Source organism: Rutilus rutilus (assembly GCF_951802725.1).
Source record: "Rutilus rutilus genome assembly, chromosome: 18".
Taxonomy (NCBI): Eukaryota; Metazoa; Chordata; class Actinopteri; order Cypriniformes; family Leuciscidae; genus Rutilus; species Rutilus rutilus.
In genome coordinates, this window is record NC_140231.1 from 15,456,172 (window position 1) to 15,479,389 (window position 23,218).

The following is a 23,218-nucleotide window of genomic DNA, read 5'->3' on the forward strand; positions in this document are numbered from 1 at the left end:
GGTAGAGAACACGTCACTTTTAACACAGGATGTTCTCTATCCAATTTCTACAAACAAGTACAGCTAAATCAATCTTTAAAGCACTGAACTGAAGTTACTGGAATGGATCATTGCCACCATGCTAAGGCTGTGAAACCTGACAACATTATTATTTTGTTATTATTTGTTCACAACTATTAATTGTTTCACTCGTACCTCTTTTCATGTCTACTCTCATTCTCCTTTAAACGTGGCAGCTTTATCCGACTTCAATAAAATTCAGGATTCCTACTTGTATTCCATGACTTGACTGTTCATGATTACTGCATTTGAAGTATTTTTAAGGGGGTTTGGGTTGTCATTGTACAAATAAAGTCTTCAAAATACTAAACCAAACCACTTGGGATGTGAATGTGGCTCGTTTGAAGCTTTCTGAACCTCCACTAGGATGAATTCACTGGGTAAATTTCAACATTTTCCAGGCCTGGAAATGCCTCTTTTTTTTTATTCTCAGATGTTTCCTGGAAAACCCTGTAAATTGAGTGTTTCATACAGCTATAATTTGCTGATTAAACAATTAATGTGCATATGCAGGGCATGTGGAGTGTAAGTTGTACATTATGTACATTTCCAAAGATGTTAATAAAACTTCAAATAAAGTGACTGCACAAATTATTTATTCAAATGTAACTATATTTCATTGTACACGTTTTGTCATGTAAAATCCAATGAAACTTTCCTTAAATGTAACACACAGGTAAACCCTTGACTTCAACTGAATCTGTGATGACATGAGATAATAGCAGGCATAACATGCCAAATTCATCACTGAAGAAAGATCACCTACTGCTGACCTTGAGACTATGGTTACTGTTTTTGTGCCTGTAACCAGGTTCTAAAGTGCTCGATTTGAGCCGTGATGCTACTCCTTGCCGTGCCACCGGGTGCGCTGTACTGTTCAACGCTTCTGATGTAGTCCCACACTGAAGAAACGTCTTTGTCAAACAAAGGGCTGGAGAGAAAGAGAGAAACAAATAAATAAAGAATAAAAATAAAAACATTTCATATACTTCTATATGCCATTATTGTTTTAATGTGCCTGCTGACCTGACGGTTTGAAGGTCCTCTACAGTGAGTTCAGACAGACTGACTTTCTTAGTCTCTGCAATATAGACGGCTTTTCCAGCACAACTGTGGGCCTCTCTGAAAGGCATCTTTAATATACATGTATATATATCAGATTTCATTCAGCTCAATTGAAACACAAAAGCTATAAACTACAAGTAGATGAATTGATGGACTCACTCCCTTTCTGACCAGGTGGTAGGCAAGATCAGTGGCCAGCATATCTGGGCTGAGGGCCGCTTCCATCGTTATTTGGTTGACCTGAGGAATGGAAAAGTATGAGTGCTTAAGATCTACCACTCAGGAAATAAAACAACAATTCGTTACGTTGCTCAAATTGCAGATTGACAATGGATACATGCCCAACACATTTGCATCTTATTCATCATGTCACCTACTGGCTATTTAACCAACGTAACAGTTTTGTTCTTGATTGCCAATGACTATGACAAAGCCACATTAACTTAGTAGTATAACCCGTCTCTTACCTTTAGAGTTGAGATGACACCTGTAGCCACCTGCAGCACAGCGTATACTGTATCGTATGTGTCGAACATGGCCTCCTTATCCTCCTGCAGTGATAAAACATATAATCAGAGGACAGTCGAAAGCAATATAATCACATTCTCTGCCTGTTATGGACATACCTGTAGGTCTTTGTTGTATGTGCTGGGTAAGCCTTTGAGAGTCATCAGAAACCCTGCAAACTGTTTTACAATGAAATTTAAATTAGATAAAGACTGACGTTTATGTTTATGTATGACTGACGTTGAGTGTTAATATTTAATCATTTTATTAAATAATATTTTAAATATTACTTTTAATATTATAATATATTTAATCTTATAAAAATTGTAATATTACTTTCATCAGATTAATCTAGGGATGCACTGTTATGAAAATTCTGGCCAAGAAGGTTATAATTAATTTTATGTTATGGCCAATAACGATAAATTGCCAATATTAAAATGTGTTTTTATCTGTTTTATTAAATATGATCCCATTTAAAGTGAATTTAGGCATCACAACATTATAATGTACAGTATGAAAAATTAATAATCGGTCACAAGTTATATTAGGTGTCCATAACTACCATGTACTTAGAATTTTGTTTTACTTATTGTGTTCATATTGTATTGCAAAACACTTAAGCTGCTATTGAGGTGGGATACGGGTATGGTTAGGGACAGGTTTACTGGTATGGTTAGGTTTAAGGGTAGGTTATGGTGTAAGGGAAGGTTCAACAGTATAATTTTAGATGTAATTACAGAAAATCATTACAGTTGTAATTCCATGCAGGTATTTTTTTTAAATATAAGTACAATGTAAAAACATGTATGTACATAATAAGTGCATTGTATCAAATTATTAATTTATGTTCTTACATAGTAGTTAAAGACACCTAATAAATCATTTTGAGATTTTCTAAAGAAAATCTAACAATGTTTTTAAATTATTCATGTTTTTAAAGATTAAGTGAGAGTTAGATGACAGCGTCTTATTTTATCATTACATATCCATTATCCAATAAACCAGTAAGGTACCATCATATCGTGCATCCCTCAATTAATAATAACATTAAATTGAAAGCCCTAGTACTAATTATTACATTTCCCAAAGATTGACCTTAATCATAAGGGCAGTTATTTTAATGACATGATTATCTCTGTGGGCCAGTATTCGTGCATCAGTTGGCTTCATTAGTCAGTGTTGTATCTTACTCTGCCAAACACTCGTCCTGCTTTGCTGCGAATGAGCTCCAGGCTGTCTGCGTTCTTCTTCTGAGGCATTAAACTGCTCCCAGTGCTGCACACAAACATAAACACAATAGCTCTGATTAACAACACACACTAGACACACATACAAAGCTGAAGTGGGCTGAATCCCTCAGTACACATCAGCCAGCTCATGTTCACAGTATCTGAGTCCCAAGGCCACTTGACGCCGGGATGTTTGCTGGCTTGCCATCGGTTCTGCCTTATGTCAATTGTTTTATATGCATTGTTATGGGTGATATGGCTGTTTGTGTTAGAAAACACCCCTACACTTATAATCGTCAAGCCCTTCTTGATTTCCTTTTTTTCTACCACGGACTGATGCAGACGCATCCCTATTGAGGACCACTTCGTAAACTCACGGGCTTCTTCTACCTTTCCTGTGGTTACCTGTTACTCGAAGGCCTGCTCTCTTCATCATACACTGTAAAAAATTATCATTGGTTTAAAGTAACCTGGCTGCCTTAAAATTCTAAGTTCAATGAAATTAAAAAATTGAGTTGATACAATGAAGGCGATTGGTTTAATCAACAGAAACTCAAAATATTATGTTATCTGAACCACATAAATTATCTAAGTTGATTTGACAAAACAAAAAAATGTTGTGATAAATCATGAAAATTATTTTTTACAGTGACTGTCATATACAAAAAATCTGCAAAAAATCTGGGTATATTTTTTAATTCAGAGCTGAATTTTGCAAAACAATTAAGGCTGTGGTAAACACTAGTTTCTACTACCTAAGGTTAATTGCTAAGATAAAATCTATCCTTTCATCTAGAGATCTGGAGACGATCATCCATGCTTTTATATCATCCAGACTGGACTCTTGTAATGTTGTGTATTTAGGACTCTCCCAGGCATTGATGAATCGATTGCAGCTGGTTCAAAATGCTGCTGGTAGAATATTGACCGGTATGAGAAAGAGGGACAGAATCACTCATATTTTAACAATGGTTACCTTTCAGATATCGCTCCCTTCAATGGTTCCCTATCAGATACTGGATCGACTTCAAGGCCCTATTAATATATTTTTTTATTTGAACTGGTCTCGCTCCCTCTTATCTGTTAGATCTTGTTATTCTACACCAGCCAGTAAAGAATTTGAGATCAGGTTTTTTTGTTTCAGGTACCGCGGTCCCAAATGAAGCGAAAAGGAGATCGTTTCTTTTTGATAGCCGGACCTTACCGCTCTGCCCCTACTTTGAATACTTTTAAAATTGCTTTGAAGAAGCACTTTTACATCTTGGCTTTTGAGTCTGACCCAGGAGAGAAGTGAATATTAGTCTTTTATCTTATTAGTTTGTATTGTCTTTGTTTGGTTTTCTTTGGGCTGCACTTGTGGTCGTAGAAATGTGCTTTAAAAGCTTTAAACTAAAGTTCTAAACTAAACTGTGTTGAGTGCCATCCATCAATTAAGACAACCCGTTTGAAACCTGCATTCCGTGGCAGATGGTCAGCTTTTCCGAACATGGTTTTGGTGTTAATAAATAGGTAATAATTATTTTTCAGCAAGCATTTACTTGTTAACTAAGGTCAGTACCAGCTTGTGGTTAATAAAGATAAATCAGTTAATGTTAACAGACCGAACATTTCACAGGCCATAAAGAATTATAGTATGAGAAGAAAATAGATTTGCTCCAACAACGGAAAGTGTGTAATGGCAGGAACACGAACACATGTGTACTCACTGACATTTCTTTGCAACTGCACCATAAAAGTCACCTGAATCAAGACCGATTAATTTGCAATTCTGCCTAAAGCACAAGCCAGCAGCTCCTAGAGTTTCATGATGAAAATGTGCATACGTGGCAAGTGGGGTAAAAATAATGCAAAACATGTAAGGAGAAATGCCGTTAACCCAAGGGCTTCAAATGAATGATCTCTGTCTGCTGTGACATTATGGGTTATCATGGGTCCACAAAAAGAGGCTTTGCACTTCATAGCTCAGTATGTCAAATTCAGTCACATTTAAATCTGCGATCTGAACGGAGAGATTATTTAATGCTTTTGAAAGAATTCTATGTTCACCAAGGTTGCAAAAAAAGCACAGACCGGAATGGGATTAGAACATGACCCAGGTCCGACTCGAACCGTCAGCCAAGAGCTCTTATATGTCATGGGCGTATGCACAGCCAGATGAGTGTAGTTTTTAATTATTATTATTTTATTCTATTCTCAAGATTAACCACTGCTATCACTTCCCGTTATGGATCATGTGCTGTCCTCACCTGTATGCATCAGTCAGAGTGATGAAGGAGAATTCCTTGGTACTGTACAAAATCAGATCCTCCGCCATCTTGCTGAGGTGTGTGAGACACATTGATCCCCAGAAGAGAAACTCCACTGTCCAAAAACATACACATACACACAGTTAAAGGGATAGTTCGCCCCAAAAATGAAAATTCTGCATCTCATGTTGTTCTAAATCTGTAGGACTTTCTTTCTTCTGTCGAACATAAAAAGATATTTTGAAGAATGCGTCTAACCAAAGTTTTGGTGACCATTGACTTCAATTATATGGACCAAAAAAAAAACATTTTGAAAATATATCTTCTTTTATATTCCACAGATAAATGAAAGTTCTACAGGTTTGGAACGACATGAGGGTCGGTAAATGATGACAGAAATTTCATTTTTGGGTGAACTATCCCTTTTATTACAATGATATATGTTACTTATCATACTCTTAGATGATTTTTGAAGCATGATTATACATACCAACAAAATCCCTTTGTCCAGTAGCGTCCATGCTGTTAATGCTGATCATGTCAAAATTTAGTTCTGGGGAGTAATACATTTGTTTTTAGAAATCAGGTTATAAATCAGGTGACAAGTTTGACCTGTATACACAAACATACATCACAGGAACATACTTCACGAATCATTAAATATATGGGAAACGAAATAAACTCACATTAATATTTAATATGAAAAAGGAAAGTAAATAACAGGAAAGCAAATTCATAAAACTAAGTCAACCTTGACGAAGAAGTTCTCTATCAATGTTGAAGGGATTCCCAGCAATTGCTCCACTGCAAGGCAAATATACACATCATATTTCAATGTATCTAAAAAAGATATATTTAAGACAATGAATGTGAAGTGTGTACACAACTGTTCAGCAGATTTTTGTTTTTGTTTTAAAGAACTTAATACCTTTGCTCAGCAAGGATGCATTAAAAATTATGCACTAAAATGTCAGTAAATACATTTATAAGGTTACACAAGTTTTGTATTTCAAATAAATGCTGGTCTTTTTAACTTTCTATTCATCAAAGAATCCTGAAAAAAAATGTATCACAGTTTCCACAAAAATATAAAGCAGCACAACTGTTTTTTTAACATTGATAATAATAAGAAATGTTTCTTGAGAACCAAATCCACATATTTGATCATATTTGATCAAATAATGCAGCCTTGGTGAGTATAAGATACTTACTTAAGACACTTACTGTACAGTATTACAGTAGTGTATATACCCAAAACTAACCTTCCTAGGGGCATCACATTAACACGTTTTCTGATGTCGTCCAGCCGCTCAACATCCCTGCTTAGCGCCACTGCGTGACTGCAAGAAACGATGAACATTGAACAATTGTGACCAAACATATGTATCAACAGGATGAAGGTCTTGACACTTCACTGTAGCTTTGCCTTGAGTAGAAAATAATTAAAGGGATAGTGCATAATTTATTCACCCTCAAGTTGTTCCAAACCACTTCACGTTTTTCCCCATACTATGGAAGTCAATGGGGCCCATTGACTGTTACCCACTGATTACCCATATTCTTCAAAATATCTTCTTTTGTGTTCAGCAGAAAAAAGAAATTCATACACGTTTGGAACAACTTGAAGGTGAGTAAATGATGACAGAATTTTCAGTTTTTGGGCCTACTATCCCTTTAAGACTGAATTCTTCTTTGAAACGCACCTGAGAATCCAGTGACTCCATCTTATTGGCTGGGCTCTCTGCATGTGAGTGTATCCAGGACATAGGATTTCAATCTCTCTGATTGGACAAAGGAAGATAGTTTATGATGTGTGTGTTTGGTTATTGTACATAAGTCAGATCTCTACAGGTATCTAGATTATTGAGCATTCTTACGCTGCAGCTCTTTCCACCATAGTGTTGATAAGCTGCAAAGCTAGTCCTTTCAGAGTGGCAATAGCGTCCCGTAGCCAGAGCCGCATATCTGTTGCAACCTATATCCAACAAATGAAAACTCTTCAGTCAAAGCCATGCCTATAGAGGAAATATCATGTGACCAAATTCGGTCCATGCCAAACCTGATCATTCCTGCTCCTGCCTGTGTGAAGCTTTCCAGCTGGATCACCAATAAATTCCTTTAAAAGGAAAAAGACATTAATATTATAGGAAACAAAAATTCAGTTAAATGTTCTTTTCATAATACATAATACAGACCTTCAGCCTGCGTTCATTGGCTGTGTGAATATCCTCGTCTCCTGGTTTGATCTTAAACTCGCCTTTGGACCACTCATCAAAAACCTGATGAAGACATTCATAAATATCTGTGAACAGTCAATGACAATGAAGTATAATGTCTGATAACACTTTTTGATTTGACATTTACAATATATATTTACAGCCATATAGGGGAAACACAGTGCTATATCTCAGTAGCTTTTGAATAAAAAAAAACAATTAAATTTATCTAGCTGTTGTGCCCTGGTTTCAAATTCTGTATTAAATTAGAATATGTTCTAATATCCTCCAAACTAAAATACAAATATTTTCAACTTCAAGGGTAAAATATCCACTTTATTTTTTATTTTATAGAGGGTGAGGACATTTTTTAATTGAATGTGTGAGGCTTCCGGAGTCATTCACTCTATACGTTTTTTTAGATGTACAAAAACAGTGCTGCTACATATTGCAAACTGGTATTTTTTATCATATTATTTTAGTTTATTATAAACACGCAGTTTTATAGCGTAAATAATGTACTTCTAGTTATTTACTTAGAGTGGCTAATGAATCAGAAGTCTTGAACCTTCATATTCATAGCTTACTTCTGAGGAAAAATAATTTGAATAAAATGTATTATATAGCGAGAACTATATAGATTTCCTCTGAAAGGTTACTCTCTAAACAATAATAGATTACATTTTTATGAGGGTAAGTTGTCACTTATTATGCGTTTTAAATTTCTACAGTACATTAATTACAGTAATTGTTGGTTAATATTTTTGTACATTACCTTTCAGAATTGTGCTGTAATAGTGTTAACTATTTAAATACCATGGTCACATGATGAATCTTTTTTCCTGGTCAATAACAGTGGAAATTTACAATAGCTTTTTTGTAATGTAATGTACCTATACAGAAACTGGTATTCAAAAATGAAATATTCACTGCATTAAAGGGATAGTTCACCCAAAAATGACAAATTTTGTCATCAAACCTGTATGATTTTCTTTCTTCTGTTGAACACAAAAGAAGATATTTTAAAGAATGTTAGTAACCAGTCAGTTAACGGCAGCCATTGACTTCCATAGTGTTTTTTTCCTACTATGGAAGTCAATGGGTGCCATCAACTGTCTGGTTACCAACATTTTTCAAAATATCTTATTTTGTGTTCAACAGAAGAAAGAAAATCATACAGGTTTGGAACAACTTATGGGTTAGGTGATGACAACATTTTCTTTTTTGGGTGAACAATCGCTTTGAAACGTGTGACAAGTCCCATTTGGCTGTTTGTTGTTATGTTGTGAGAACAAAATGCCACGTTGAATGACTGTAGCTTTGGTGAAGTTTACAATAGGCATCATCAGCAGCATTGTCACATGGCTTTTGTTGTGTGCACATGGAGATGTCTGTGTCAGGGCATATTTTTGTCTGTGATCTATTAAGCTTTGGTGTCAAAGGGGGAATGGACTATGGTACAGTATCGTGGTAAATATTTACGAAGTGCACTGAGGTTTACACATGAGGTTTCATGAAAAAGATGACTGTAAAAGAACACACTTGGAAGCAAGCAGACAGGTTTATGTGGTAAATGGTATAATCACCTTGTCAAGGCCTGTAAGAATCTGATCCATCTCGTTTTGAGTGACCAAACCTGCTTTCTGTAAGGCTTTGACATATGCTTTACTCCCTTTAATATCAGCTTCCCACATACGCTGGTCGTACGCGATTGACGCATTGAACTTTTCCATTATAGGGTCGGTGTTTCCCACAAAACGACCACCCCATAGTTTATTTCCCTGTTCAACACAAAATAAAGAACATAAACATTACGGTAAAACATGGCAGGTTTGGAAAGCCTGTGACAGACAAGAAACGCACTAAACTTTATAGAGATGAGCGATCTTTACCTCTGAGCTTGCCATTGTAACAGTCTCTCTCAAGCAGTCTTTATGTGCGATGAACAAACGGAAAACTAAAGCATATTATTAAAACAGATAGAGGAAATGTCGGATGACTAAAGGACCAGTTCAGCGCCGAATGCTTTCACCGATTCATTAGAATGAATTACTGTAAGAGGCGTGCTTGTACATCCAGCAGCTTGCAAAATACATTTCTTCCTCATTTATTTTGGGAAGTCGAAAGCCCCGCCCATTGTATGTAAATGAGGTGCTCGCGAACCAACGAAAATTAAGCGTAATTTTTCGGGAGCTGTCATTTAGCCTGAAGAACCGGTGGATGGCGCTATGCCCCTATGTCATTTAACCGAGAAGATAAGACTGACTTTATTATAAAAATAATAAATAAATATATTAAAATAAATAAATTAAAGTCACGTGTTCTATTGTAGTTCATCTTCCTTTATGTTTAATAACTTTTTAACTTTTTTTAAAAACAGGAAACAGCATCTTCTCTTACATTTCAAAACCGTGCAATATCCGTGATTTATTGATGGGTTTGAATTTTTTTTAATTAAAATCTCGTCAAAAATATTTTTTTTGAACATTAGGCTAATAGTTGCAGGAATACTTAAGCCTATAAACAAATGTGAACATGACAACTGGGTGGGAACGTTTAACAGAAAGCTTCGTTTTCTCACCGGATCGTTTTTAGTTGTCGAACCAACAAGGAAAGCAAGATGGAAGTGTAAGCGGTCTAATTTACTTCTACACGTTTGAAGTCAAACTCAAACCATATAATAGTTGGTATTTTGTTGAAAACAATAGTATCTGGCGCTCTGATGAGTAAATACATTTTCCAAATTTGTAATGAACTGTCGATTATATGCGGCTCACGTGGTGGTCACTCTGTTGGCCGTAAACTCTGCAGTACAGTAGTTCCAGCCATAATAACTCTCTGATAAACTTGATTATGAGCTGTTCTAACTAGCTAATCTTTTTGAAATACAATAGTCACCAGTAATTGATGAAAAATAATTTGGGTGTATGACTATATAATCTTCATATTACGTGTTGAATATGGCCGTATTGTATAGGGCTTTAATATCGAGAGAAATTCGGGGAACTTGCAACAAATAGTCAACATAGACATCAACACAAACTACTAATCCAAGTGAAGTAAAACTCAAAAAGATTATAAGACTTGGAGAGTTGCTCACACTGAATATAAGAATTTTAGTACGTTATTCGTTATAAATTCGTTATAAAAAGAATGTTAAAACAGTTATCGTGACAAAATGTTGTCTACTAACGATCAGAGTTATACTATTAAACTCGATCCACTTGATGGAGTTCACCAAAAAAAAAAAAAAAACCCAGCCCAGTTCCTGTCATTATCTGAACTTCCTAAACCATGGGTGTCCAATCCTGCTCCTGGAGAGCCTGAGCCACTGTCCTGCAAAGTTTAGTTCCAACCCCAATTAAACACACAAACCAGCTAATACATACTAGAAACTTCCAGAGTGTGTTGAGGCAAGTTGGAGCTAAACTCTGCAGGACAGTGGTCCTCCAGGACCGACTTTGTCAATAAATAGTGTTTAGGGCAGGAGTGTCCAGTGTAAATATTTGTTTACTGTATTTTTTTTATATAGTAAAGAGAGTGCAGTCCCACTGCTCACACACATGCATCAATTTCAAATGCACAAAATGCAATGGTGTTTGTTCCAGTGCTCCAAAGTTGAAGCTTGTTTTTTTGCCACGGAATAAAATAAATAAAATTAAAGGTAATTGCAATCGCAAGATATAAACTCGAAATTGCAATTAGAAAAAGTCACATTTGTGAGACATAAACTCGGAATTGCGAGATAAAGAGTCAGAATTGTCAGTTAAAAAGTCGCAGTTAACTTTTTTTTATTATTATTCCGTGGCGAAAACAAGCTTCCATAAAGGTCTATTATAGCTGCTGTTAAAATACTTTTAGGTAATTTAACACAAGTTAATCCTAATTTAAACATTTTGTTTTGTAGGAGGGATGCCAATGCTGCGATGCTGAGCAATTACGAGGTCAGTATGCGTTTAACCCTTTTAGATTCAATTTGGACCCATTTGTGTGTTGTACATTTAAAGGTGTGTGTTATCAAAAATGCATGCATGCAGATTTTGTTCCTGGCTGTACAAATGCCCTTTACTCCACCAGGTCTATCAGCTCCTGACAGACCTGAAAGAAAAAAGAAAGGAGATGGTTAAAAATAAGCACAGCACCGGGCAGCAGAATCTAAACACCATCATGTATGAGGTGCTTGTCTTTGATGTGACTTAGAGCAAAGATGATATTTATGAGATTGTTTTCTTCAAAATCTTCAGAACGGGTTGCTCGCTCATGCCCTTTAACATTTGATGTATATGCCTCAACAGACCCTGAAGTACCTCTCCAAGACGCCATGTGTTCATCAGAAACCAGAGACTGTGAAGGAGTTCCTCACTGCCATGCTGCCTCACAAGCTTACTAAGTTAGTTTTGTTTCTTCTTTTTAAACAATTGCTTGACATTTTTTGTATGGGAAAAAAAACGTGCAGACTGTCACATTAAATACAGTGTATTACAACCACTTTGTAACTCTGAGTTTGATTTGTGTCATGTGATGTGTGAGACTACAGTATTCGCCTAGGTTGCCTTTTTGCACTTGATAATGAGTGAACCTGCTTTTTTTTTAGCCAAGAGTTGACTACTGTTTCTTTTTCTGTTCCTGTTTAAAGAGCTGAAAAGCTGCAGCTCCTTAACCACAGACCGCAGACTGCTGTTGAGATTCAGCTGGTGAGACCCTTTCATAATCTTCCTCCTTTTTTACATCATTTCCAATTTCTTGAGAAATTGAGAAATGATATAATAAATTTGCTCACACTCAAAAACCTAACTTGTGTTGGAATATGTATACTATTCTTTTATTTTATTTTTTTCCTCACCATTGTATGCCGGGAGTTATCTCAATTGTACTTATTTGTGTAGTTGTGACCGTGGGGGGTGGGGGGTTACTGAGGAGAAAAAAAAAAAGTTGATTCTGTACAGATTTATTGTGTTGCATTCTGGAAAGATTGAGAATCAATAAAAAATGTCAATCTGAGAAATTGAGAAATGAGAATGTGCAATGCCATTCAAACGTTTGCGAACAGTTAATTATTTTATTGAAAGAAAGGAATACTTTTATTCAGCAAGGACTGAAATTTAACGTTAATTTAAACAAAAATGACAATATTTGTTACAAATATGTAACAAAACAAATAATATCTATTTTAAATAGATGCTGTTCCTTTGAACTTTCTATGTACCAAAGAACCATGTGACACTGTGGACTGAAGTATTACCTGGGCTGCATTCAGCCCCGACAATACATTGCACAACGTTTTTTAAACAGAAACGGTTTATGCGTTGAACACACTGTTCTGATGATCTGAGAGTTGCAACTATGGCAGCTGAGAAGGCCATTCTTTGTGTTCTTTGTGAAGAATTTTCTGAGCCTGATGAAGTCGGTATAAATATGTTTAATACTACAAAATATGCCCGATGTTACAGTTACTGCACTTGCCGCCCAGAACAAAAGAGAACATCCCAATCGAGTGAAGGGATTTGTGGAAACTGAAATGGAAGCACACATCGTACCTAATTCAGACTAAAACACATCTATTTAGCCTCACATACTGACTTTATTTGTAGGTCATACTGTTTTAATACCCTGTATTTTCTTTCTCATTTTTAGGAAAAGCACTTAATTACCATTGTTTATTTCTATACCAATACACTTGCAATGAAGCTAAAAATATAAACAACTACATCATTATGTTGATATCCTATATTTTTTACAATAAAACTTTCGACAAACATGTCTTCTAATATCCTCAGTTTTTGCGTATACCGAGCTGCATCAAACACATTTGTAAATGACTTTCCTTGAACCCATTGTGCGAGTTCACTTTAATACCGCGTGCTTTATATACATGTTGCTGCTGATTGGACTGCAGTTCTGACACACCCACCAAACAAGAGAAAACGTAAATCTCAAACCCCGTTGCACGCCGTTTCCAGGAAACATGACGTTCAACCCGGAAACCGTAGCAAAACGTTGCGCACCGTTTTGAACTTGAACGTGCCCCTGCTGTCATGTCAAATTGTAATATTTCAAAATATTACTGTTTTACTGTATTTTTGATCAAATAAATGCAGCCTTGTTCAGCATGAGACTTTAAAAATCGAATCTTATCGACCCCACATTTTTGAACGATAGTGTATAAGCAAATATTCACATAGTTGATTAGAAGTTAAACTTAAAGAAAAAATAAGCATACAATAATATAACAAACAAAAAACAATGAAATTGAAGTAGTAAATGTATTTTCAGATAAACAGAATTTATTCGTCCTTGACACAAAATTCTGTGGAATATTACATATAATGGTATGAGCAGTTTTGAGCAAGATGCTCTAAAAAAGTCATTACTATCTACTAATTACTACTTCAACAGTGTAATTAGATTACTGTACTAATTACTCTCTCTAAAAAGTATTGCATTACTTATTACTAATAATTTTTTTATTTTTTTTATAATATGGCACAATGAAAAATACATAATGAGGTAGAGATGACAAAAATAAAGCCATACTTAGCTGTTTTTCTTTCTTTTTTTAACCGTACAATATGTAAACAATCAAAGCAAACGAAGTACAAAGTTCAAAACTGTCAGGCATTCACAAATTCACACAAGCAGAAATAAATAAATAAATAAAATAAATAAAACCAATAAATGATAAACAACAATAAGGGGACTAATAACTTTCTAAATCCCAGGTCAACCTCAACCAGTTGAACAATACAAGGATAGACATTACACTGCTCTTTTAATTCTTTTAAATAAATAAAATAAAATTGTATAAATTATTCTTGAACTGACAAAGTATTTAAAGGGAGAAGGTTACATTAAAAACAAATGTTTTAACAGTAGATGTTAAATATTGATGTCAAATCCACTTGTTTAATATGGAATTAACTGTAGAAGTACAATTAAGTTTTATCCCTTACTTTACTTTTTCAAGGGAAAAGTAATTAAATTACAGTAATTAATTACGTAGTAATGCATTACACCCAACACTGATTAGGAGTATTATTATTAATATTATTACAAGGAAAAATGTATTAATCTGGTATCCTGAAGCCCTATGATTTATCTGTGCCCCTGTAATAAACTAATAGAACAGATTGTATGGAGAAAAGACTATTTAATGAATGGCCAGCGCTGGATGTTATATGTATAACCTATATATGACCTAACCTTACAGATGGTAGAGGAGAGTGAGGAAAGACTAACAGAAGAACAGATTGATGAACTTATACAGAAAGTCACAGACATCCTGCCTGGTGACCCCCAGAAAGAAGGCGATGCATCTGCTGACCCTGTGATGGAGACGGACCAGTAGCATCAACCCTGGAAACACAATGATTTATTTTTTCTTTTCTTTTTTTACATGCTTTCAATCCCAAACACACAAGAAACTGACTTCAGATGTGTTGACAGTGCTAATGCTTCAGTATATACTGTTAATCTTAATCATATCATTAATAGTATATATAAAATATATTCTCTTATAACATTATATTAATGAAAACATGTCAGCCATAGATGGGTACATTTAGAGCAAAAGGTTATGTCTATAAAGTGTGTATTTATTTAACCCAATGTATACATTGTACAAGCACATTATACCATATATAATTTTGTCAGCATTAGTAGCTTTTCAGATCCATTTGTAGTTGCATTGATCTTTGTTCAGAGGGGAAGTATAATCTTCTGGAGTCAAGACAATCTCACTTCCTATATAAAATCCTTCCTGTAATGCTTCTCCAATTTGGTATTTAATTATATTGTATTATCTTCATTGGCCATTTAAAGGTGTGCTCTGAGAGTGATTGAACCAAGCAAACCTGGCTGTTTATCATTTGTCAAACTGGCATCATTGGCCTGTGTGAATATGAGATGTCAATGTGACTGCAAGTTTCTACTGAGCTCTTATAACAAGACTTTTATCCATAAAGTTGTTTAATGTGAAACTTTTGTAATTTGTCTCAATCTAATTATAAATAGACGTTTTCTCATGTCAGCCCTCCACAAACAGCATGAAAACATTGAAGTTGCAAGTCGTTATTTTCTAATAAATCTGACATTGATGGTTTTGTTGATTAAAAACATCCTTATTGACATTTCTCTTCTGAGGAGAAAAGTGACATGTATATTCGACAGGAACTTGATTCATCAAAGCAATGTCATGTCATAGAGAAAGCCAATGAAAAGCATCTGATTGGTAGAAAAGCATAGACGTTTGCTGTAACCAATGAAATTTGAGAGTTCCTCAATAGCGCTGTGGTAACTGGTATGGATTAAAAAACCTCTGCTTAATTCAGGATTTCTCTTGAATTGAAATCGTCTGACAGTGAATTCTCACATATAGACAGAAAGAAGATTCATGAGAAATGTGCTCGAGGTGAAAGACTATCTCTCAACGTCAGAGCAATAGCTCCGTTTACACGATATTTACGTCTGCATTTCATCAGAGACGTGATTCTGGAGAATGTAGGATTCGAGGAGTTGCACTTTCTGTACGGTAAGACGCGTCACCCTCTTGAACTATTTAAACTAAGAGTTGTTTTTTTACGTGTCGTGAGTGTTTCACACATAGTTTCCTTGTTGAAGGCCGCCAGTCAATCGTGCTGAAGAATAACTTTGATCTCGGGTAGATTGTCTCCGATTTCCCTTGTGACCATTTTAAACGTCTTCGTGTCACAGCTAATACATCCAAGTGAAATCAGCTATAATTATGAGCAAACGTGTGCATAGCACATTTATTCAAGTGAAAAACGTTCAGCTTTGCTTCAACTATACACGGTCATGAATCATGATCGAACGAACCGACTACACATTGTAACAGCTCTGTCGACTTGTTGCATTATTGCAGTACGCGCGGTCACGTTTCCCTCAAACGATCTGATCTACACGGCAACGATCTGAATCACTGAACATATTCGGTCAGCAACGCTTGGCGAATTCGAATCCTGTTGTGATACCCCTAAAATGCGCTTAAATATGCTAGGTAGAATGCGTTTTCAGACGCATGCAGTCTCTCTTGAATGAATACCACAAGACAACAACCAAAGTAGCGAGAAAATACACTGTTTAAAGCGATTTTAAATACCTTTTCCTGTTAAAATTATTTTTTTAATATGCCGGAACAAACGTTATTCGTACGTGTGGCACTATCATAACTTTTTTTGTTTTTTTTACATGAGTGTCATCGGATCAACCATTGGCGTGAGTCTGGGGCGGGACTACCTGTTTGTTCAACCAATGAGAGACGGAAAAAGAGTTCAAGGAAAACCTGTTTGAAAACCGTCATTAGGTCTAAAATTCTAACTAATAATTGAGTAGATTATTAATAGGCACATTATTAATATGATGGATTAATTAAATTAGACGTAATAAGCAACTATGCCTGAGGTTAGAAATTTGCATAAAGCACGCCCCAAACATCTCTATATCAGGGCTTTATTTTCCATTTAAATTTCTATGTATGAAATTTAATCTTATCACGTAAAAGGCCACCCAGAATATGTGCCATTTGCATGTGGTTTCAGTTCCTAAATTTTTCTATGAATTTCTAAGTTATTGATGAATCATGAATATTTTTTTATTGATTTGTTTGGCATTTAGTTGTATTTTACTTATTTACGTACATTTTGTTTACTGCATTTGCTCTCATTTGGTTAATAATGAATCCGTTTAAGATCAACTATCAGGTGTTAAGAGTTTCATGTGCATATGTGTTATTTGGGAAACATGCATCGCAACTAAAAGCAACCACTGATGCTGCCCACAACAGGATGTGTTGGGGTTTATAGGTGTTAGCGTGCATGTTTTGCCAAAGTTTCATGTTCACATTTATAAAAGGTGCTGTAGACACCTCAAAAACAAAGGAAGGAAGGGTGACCTACACACATGGTGGTAGCAGTGTAACCAAACCATACCTGCTCATGCATGCAAAGGGGAAACTGGATATTCTAGTATCATATTCATTGGTTCTGGTGAACCATTAAAAATCAAGATGAACAACATCTAAACTGACAAATTATTTCTTATTTTAATTTGTTAACTAAAACAAATTTATTTTGATCTATCGATGGTCGTTTCTGTTAGTGAGGAAGTAGTGTTGTCATCATAAAATATTGAGTCTAAAAGTTTGGGAACCACTGTACTAGATTACTCCGCTTTGACCTGGATAACTTCACAATCTTAAACTACACATGGCACCTAAAAGATTGTCAAGATACATACACCATTCTTTTCACAGATTTTTTTATTGTTTTTCTAGTTACATTTTCCTTTGTCGTGTTTAGGCTTGCATTTCAAGCGTAGGTCTTGAGTTACAAATTGGCTAACTCTAATTGTCTAATACCATTACGGTAATGTTGTACTGTAATGGAATTAGATGTGACATTTAATGTAACGTGAGACGCACAATAGTAGCCAATGCTGAAACAGACCTGGCAAAATCTGTTTTTGAAAGCGTTTTTCTTTCTCCTTTCTACAGGCACAATGGTGCTGACAGAGAACATAAGGCTTGACTTACCAAGTCTAAATTTATTGAAGCCCCAAGCAAGAGCCTGAAGAGCTGCTGGCTGGAAAACAAAATTGCACATCCCTTCCCTCCCCCATTAACTTTTACCTAAGCTACATTCTTTCACCGTGACCCTTTCTGGAAAGCATTCACTCTGTCTTTCCAAGATCCCTCCTGACCTTTTTCCCCCTTCTGTTTTACCAATTTTGCAGGTCTCATTCTGCTTTTTATAACCACAAACCACATTCTCCCCTAACTATAAGTCATGAGAAAACAAACATGCAACATTCTCCTGATCTGCGGGGTCATCAGCTCCATCACAGTATTTTATCTTGGCCTCAGCACGATAGATTGTCCAAATGCCCGTTCTCGCGTGGCTCCGCACGGGTGGGCAGTAAACCTACACGCTGGCAGAAACCTCAGTGATCCGTTACAACTCCCTGAGGAGTACAATGAGGAAACCCCTCTCATTTTCATTGGTGGAGTACCTCGGAGCGGCACCACACTAATGCGTGCTATCTTGGACGCCCACTCTCTTGTTCGGTGCGGAGAGGAGACCCGGGTCATCCCCCGGCTGTTAGCCATGCAGGCCACCTGGAGTCACTCGGCACGTGAGCGGCTCCGTCTCAACGAGGCTGGTGTCACCGATGACGTCCTGGACTCCGCTGTCCGTGCCTTCCTGTTGGAGATCATAGTGGGGCACGGCGAGCCCGCTCCGAGGCTCTGCAATAAGGACCCGTTTGCTCTGAAGTCCCTCACCTACCTCTCCAAGCTCTTCCCAAAAGCGAAGTTTATTCTGATGCTTCGCGATGGCAGGGCCACTGTACACTCTATGATTTCCCGCAAGGTGACTATCACTGGATTTGACTTGACGAGTTACCGGGACTGTTTGGTGAAGTGGAACCGGGCAGTGGAGGTGATGTATGACCAGTGCCTGGCTGCAGCTGATGGCAACTGTCTGCCCGTGCACTACGAGCAGCTGGTGCTGAACCCTGAGCGGGTGATACGCAAGCTCCTTCAGTTCCTGGATCTGCCGTGGGACACCGCTGTGCTGCACCACGAACAGTTTATTGGGAAAGCTGGTGGAATTTCACTGTCAAAGTGAGTGAGTTTGGTGCTTTGATATATTTGCTGTCACACTTTTAAGCGATTTTTGTTGCATTCACATGCATGGTGATAAACAACAACATATAGCCTGTATTAAAATATTTTGTCTAAATAATTCAAAGTAAAACACTATGGACTGGTTTCACAGACAGGGCTTAGATTAAGCCAGGATTAGGCCTTAGTTTAATTAGGACATTTAAGTAGCTTTTATAAACGTGCCTTCGAAAAAAACATTACTGGTGTTTGCTTGAGATAAAACAATGGCACTGATATATAGTAGTCAACATTTGAAGTGGATCAAAACCTTTCATCAAATTTTTAACAATACCCGTTCTTGTTTTAGGACAACTTTGATGAACTTTTTTGATTTGGAAGGGTCATGAATAATAATGTTTAGCTCTGCTCTGATTGGCTGTTTCACAGATTTGTACGCAGGAGCTGTGATGTACTCTGAAATACAAACGAGCAAAATAATCATACTTCAGTTCTCACACAAAAAAATATTTTAACAAATTGACTGGATGCATTGTCAAATGACAATCGTTTCAACTTAAGTGGTGGAGAAGGTCACGTTAGCTAGAAGGAGCGAGTGAGCTATCTGTAAGCAACCAAACTAACCTAGTAAGCTCATGAGTTATGTGGTGTTGTTGAAATATAGGCTAAATTATAATACTACCCGACAAAAGGGATTGACATAGATGTATCTACAGTTGTATTTGTAGATTTATATGACAACACTGGCCGCAAATAATATTAACCTCCGTGTAAATAGGTCTTCATACTATTTAGTTATCTATGCTCGTTACTTGGAGCTTGCTAGTTAGCTTAGGTTAACGTTACTGTACTAGCATCTTGAGTTCGATCTCGAGCTTAGTGAGCTAACAACATTAACGATAATTTACCTTAAGAAACCTTCGATTTAAACAGAAATGGCTTCAACAATCAAGAAGTGGATAAAATCACTAACGTTACTCACTGCTTGCGGTAGGGGTTGTAAGGGCAATATAGTTGGAATTGCCCCCTTCTTCAGTCTCAAACTCGGAGCAAAGCCTGTTTGATATTGTCCCAGGTTAGAAAAACTGTCAGTGGTGAAATGGGCAGAGCAAACTAACAACTTTGAATTAAAATGGTGTGATATCCTGTTGTAGATAAACATCAACCATGCCTGTTGACAGTTCTGTTCTGTGGGAAGAGTATGAAAAGTGCTCACATCTCCTGCATAGCCTGGAACATAACATTTATATCCACGATCTGCCATTTTGGCTATGTTCCTTGTTTGCTTTTTCACAATACCTGCAGAACTTCTGATGTTCTGGCTGTGCAGGTCCATGTTAATACTGCCTGGCCTAGAACAAGGGCTGTTATATGCAAATTGTTATATGCCCGTTTTTCAGTGGTCTTTTGCAAACATGAGATTTGCATATGAAGGGGGAAACAATAGTGTTTGAGGCTCACGGTATGTCAGTTCCATGTACAGAACTCTTATTATTCAACTATGCCAAGTTAAATACAGTTTTCCATTCTATGGCACCTTTAAGATATGTCAGTGCAAGTTGCTTTTAGTTAAAACAGCTCAAACATGCATTTTAGTCTGGGACTAGCTTGAGCCTTGTCTGTGAAACTGGGGGTACATGATTTTTAACATCTGGACATCATGCACTAAATAACTGAGAATCACACACAAGTTGTTCTGAACACCGCAAACTCACACAGACACATGTCCCTCATCATTGCTAGGAGGTGCATGACAAATTAAAACAATAAAGTGTTCTAAAACCAGCTCAAAATATGAAACGTGTTTGATATCCTCCGACTAGAAAGAATCATAGTCTGAAGCTAGAAAATCTGCTGGCAGATTGTTGACTCCTCCTGACTGTAAATCTGGGCAAAGGTCAAAAATAGTGTATTCCAGCCTTAAAATGAAGACACAATTTACCTAAAACATAGGAACTAATTCTTGGCCACAATTTTTTTTTTTCCCCCACATGTCATGTGCGGGGCTCTGTATTTGATACTGATATATATATACTTAAAAAATTTAAGTAAAAGAAGGAAAAAAACGTTCTATTTCTATTCGTTCTATTTGAGTCTGACACCCGTCAATATTTTAATTCACCATTTCTTTTTACATCTACGGCTTTTCCAGACAATGGGTCAGACATGCAGGTTTACGTTTCCTTGTCAAGAGCTAGATTTAGTGTTCTCTATGTAAATATGCCACTACATTGTAATACGATATGTAAAACAAATGGATTAGGGGTAAATAGGGTTTTTGTTTGACCAGCAAACATTTTCAAAGTCTTAGCACTTAACCTCTAGAGGGCAGATTATTTTATTTTCATGATGTCTTAGGCAAGCACTTAGGCCTTGTCTGCCATATTTCTAAATCTATATGATTGTTCATTGTCTCTTTTATTCCGGTTTCTCTTCCAGAGTGGAACTGTCAACTGATCAAGTCGTCAAGCCAGTGAATACGGATGCTCTGTTTAAATGGGTGGGCAAGATCCCTGCTGATGTGGTGAATGATATGGCCAGCCTTGCCCCGATGTTAAGTCGGTTAGGTTATGACCCCCTGGCCAACCCGCCAAATTACAACAAGCCTGATCTCTTATTTCTGAACAATACAAAGTCAATTGTGAAGTTAATCCAAAATTAAAAGGTCCTCTGTGGATACAACCTGTGAATACTTGGAAGCAATAAACATTGTGCATTTTATGAGCATGCAAAGCCTCTACTTGAATTAACAACATGTAGGATGACAGAACGAAGCCGCAAGCACCACTGTTTCTAATGGCGAGAGTTTCATAAAGTGATTAAAATGTTCTAAAACCAAGTTTTAATGATGTATTGCAAGTCATTTTTCAATTAAATTCAATTTAGATGTTTTGTAGATGCTATGATGTTGCTAATGTTGTCAGTCTAATGACTATTGTGGTTAATGTCTTTTTATTATTTTTGTACGTGTTAATGCATGCGTGTCGTGGCAAATATTTTCCAAATGTGTCTGAATATCACACAGGAAACGATGCTTGTTGAAAGAGGAAGTCAACAGTTGCACAGAACTACCACTTTTTGGGGTTTTTTTTTTTCTCTGACTGCGGGATTATAAAGGAAGTTTAGACATGTTTCACAAGCTTTTAAAGATAATTTAATTTTGTTGTAGGCTTTTTATTGTGAATTTATGAATTGCCAACTTGACAAATGTGTTCCAAATATGCAAGTGTGGGTATCTGCAGGTCAGAGTAGCCTAATGGTTGTGCCGAAAGGTAGGAGTCTTGTCAAAAGTTCTTTACAGTTAGTTTGATGGGTGTAGGTGTAGGGCAAGGGTTGAAGGACTTCGAACATGATCTCTGCTGTGGATGAACTCTCAGTCCTCAACATTCTTTCACAATAAAAGTCCAGTAACATGACCGGTCTGAACGGACTGTCTTATCACTTTTTGATGCGTGTTGTAACATACTTTTTGTTACATAAAAACCATGTATTTATTAAATGTTGGTTTCTAAAGAAAACCTGTGTGTATGTGTGTGAGATTATTGTTGTTATGTGGTGTAATGAAAATGACAGGACATTTATTGGACTTTTAAAAATACTTTACTGCGTTTTATTAGCGAATCTAATTGTTATCGCATTGAGGAAAGATAAAAGAAAAGGCTGACCCCGACGTGATTTGAACACGCAACCTTCTGATCTGGAGTCAGACGCGCTACCGTTGCGCCACGAGGTCTTGTGGTTACTTTCTCACTTTACATTAACTATACTATATCATACTATGATTTATAGTTTAAGTTTTGGGGTACACATCTGATACTAAAAAAATTGTCTAAAGTAATTTGGCACCACACAATGAATGTACTGACGATAAGCTTGCAAGCTGCCATTTCATAAATGCCTCACAGTATTTCGAAGACTACTGTGTAATTTTTCAGTCCACAAAGTACAAGCCATCATTTGATTAAAGTCTATCTTGGAATCAGAAAACATTTTCTCAATCTCAAAGCACATTTATCAGTTATAAAACTTGTATCTACCCTCACGCTATTTCCCAAATATTAAAGACGGTAACTTGTGACCTTGTGATATGAACAATATGCATGTCCCTGGTGGTCTAGTGGTTAGGATTCGGCGCTCTCACCGCCGCGGCCCGGGTTCGATTCCCGGTCAGGGAACAGTGTTTTTTTCTTCATACGTTTACACTAATCATATCAACCATAATATTATATATACACCAGTGGGGATTTCTTTAAGACT

General features: G+C 36.5%; 3 protein-coding genes across 3 annotated transcripts; 2 read left to right on the forward strand and 1 right to left on the reverse strand.

Moving 5' to 3' along the window:
* Nucleotides 1–456: 456 nt before the first annotated feature.
* On the reverse strand, nt 457–9,456 carry asl (argininosuccinate lyase). Its single transcript, XM_084386443.1, has 16 exons — nt 9,219–9,456; nt 8,913–9,107; nt 7,306–7,389; nt 7,170–7,226; nt 6,988–7,085; nt 6,814–6,891; nt 6,373–6,450; nt 5,862–5,914; nt 5,601–5,663; nt 5,111–5,225; nt 2,826–2,910; nt 1,752–1,811; nt 1,593–1,676; nt 1,285–1,365; nt 1,087–1,193; nt 457–991 (listed from the first exon to the last, which is right to left on the reverse strand). The coding sequence occupies exons 1-16, from the start codon at nt 9,231–9,233 to the stop codon at nt 847–849; spliced, it is 1,398 nt and encodes a 465-aa protein (XP_084242569.1). The 5' UTR covers nt 9,234–9,456; the 3' UTR covers nt 457–846.
* A 407-nt stretch (nt 9,457–9,863) lies between these two features.
* On the forward strand, nt 9,864–15,302 carry crcp (calcitonin gene-related peptide-receptor component protein). Its single transcript, XM_084386571.1, has 6 exons — nt 9,864–9,954; nt 11,234–11,270; nt 11,404–11,502; nt 11,622–11,716; nt 11,963–12,020; nt 14,534–15,302. Exons 1-6 carry the CDS (start codon nt 9,947–9,949, stop codon nt 14,669–14,671), a joined length of 435 nt encoding a protein of 144 aa, XP_084242697.1. The 5' UTR covers nt 9,864–9,946; the 3' UTR covers nt 14,672–15,302.
* Nucleotides 15,303–15,563: 261 nt separating this feature from the next.
* Nucleotides 15,564–22,479, forward strand: tpst1l (tyrosylprotein sulfotransferase 1, like). The gene is made up of 3 exons (XM_084386570.1): nt 15,564–15,853; nt 17,834–18,961; nt 21,401–22,479. Exons 2-3 carry the CDS (start codon nt 18,126–18,128, stop codon nt 21,621–21,623), a joined length of 1,059 nt encoding a protein of 352 aa, XP_084242696.1. The 5' UTR covers nt 15,564–15,853; nt 17,834–18,125; the 3' UTR covers nt 21,624–22,479.
* The last annotated feature ends 739 nt before the right edge of the window (nt 22,480–23,218 follow it).

Coding starts and splice junctions, on each gene's coding strand:
- crcp (XM_084386571.1), top strand. Junction 11,271..11,403: donor CGATGCTGAGCAATTACGAG/GTCAGTATGCGT, acceptor TTACTCCACCAG/GTCTATCAGCTCCTGACAGA. Junction 12,021..14,533: donor CTGCTGTTGAGATTCAGCTG/GTGAGACCCTTT, acceptor CTAACCTTACAG/ATGGTAGAGGAGAGTGAGGA.
- tpst1l (XM_084386570.1), top strand. CDS start 18,126: ATGAGAAAACAAACATGCAACATTCTCCTGATCTGCGGGGTCATCAGC. Junction 18,962..21,400: donor GGTGGAATTTCACTGTCAAA/GTGAGTGAGTTT, acceptor TTTCTCTTCCAG/AGTGGAACTGTCAACTGATC.
- asl (XM_084386443.1), bottom strand. Junction 6,451..6,813: donor TGGAGTCACTGGATTCTCAG/GTGCGTTTCAAA, acceptor CGTTTCTTGCAG/TCACGCAGTGGCGCTAAGCA. Junction 1,677..1,751: donor CATACAACAAAGACCTACAG/GTATGTCCATAA, acceptor TTATCACTGCAG/GAGGATAAGGAGGCCATGTT.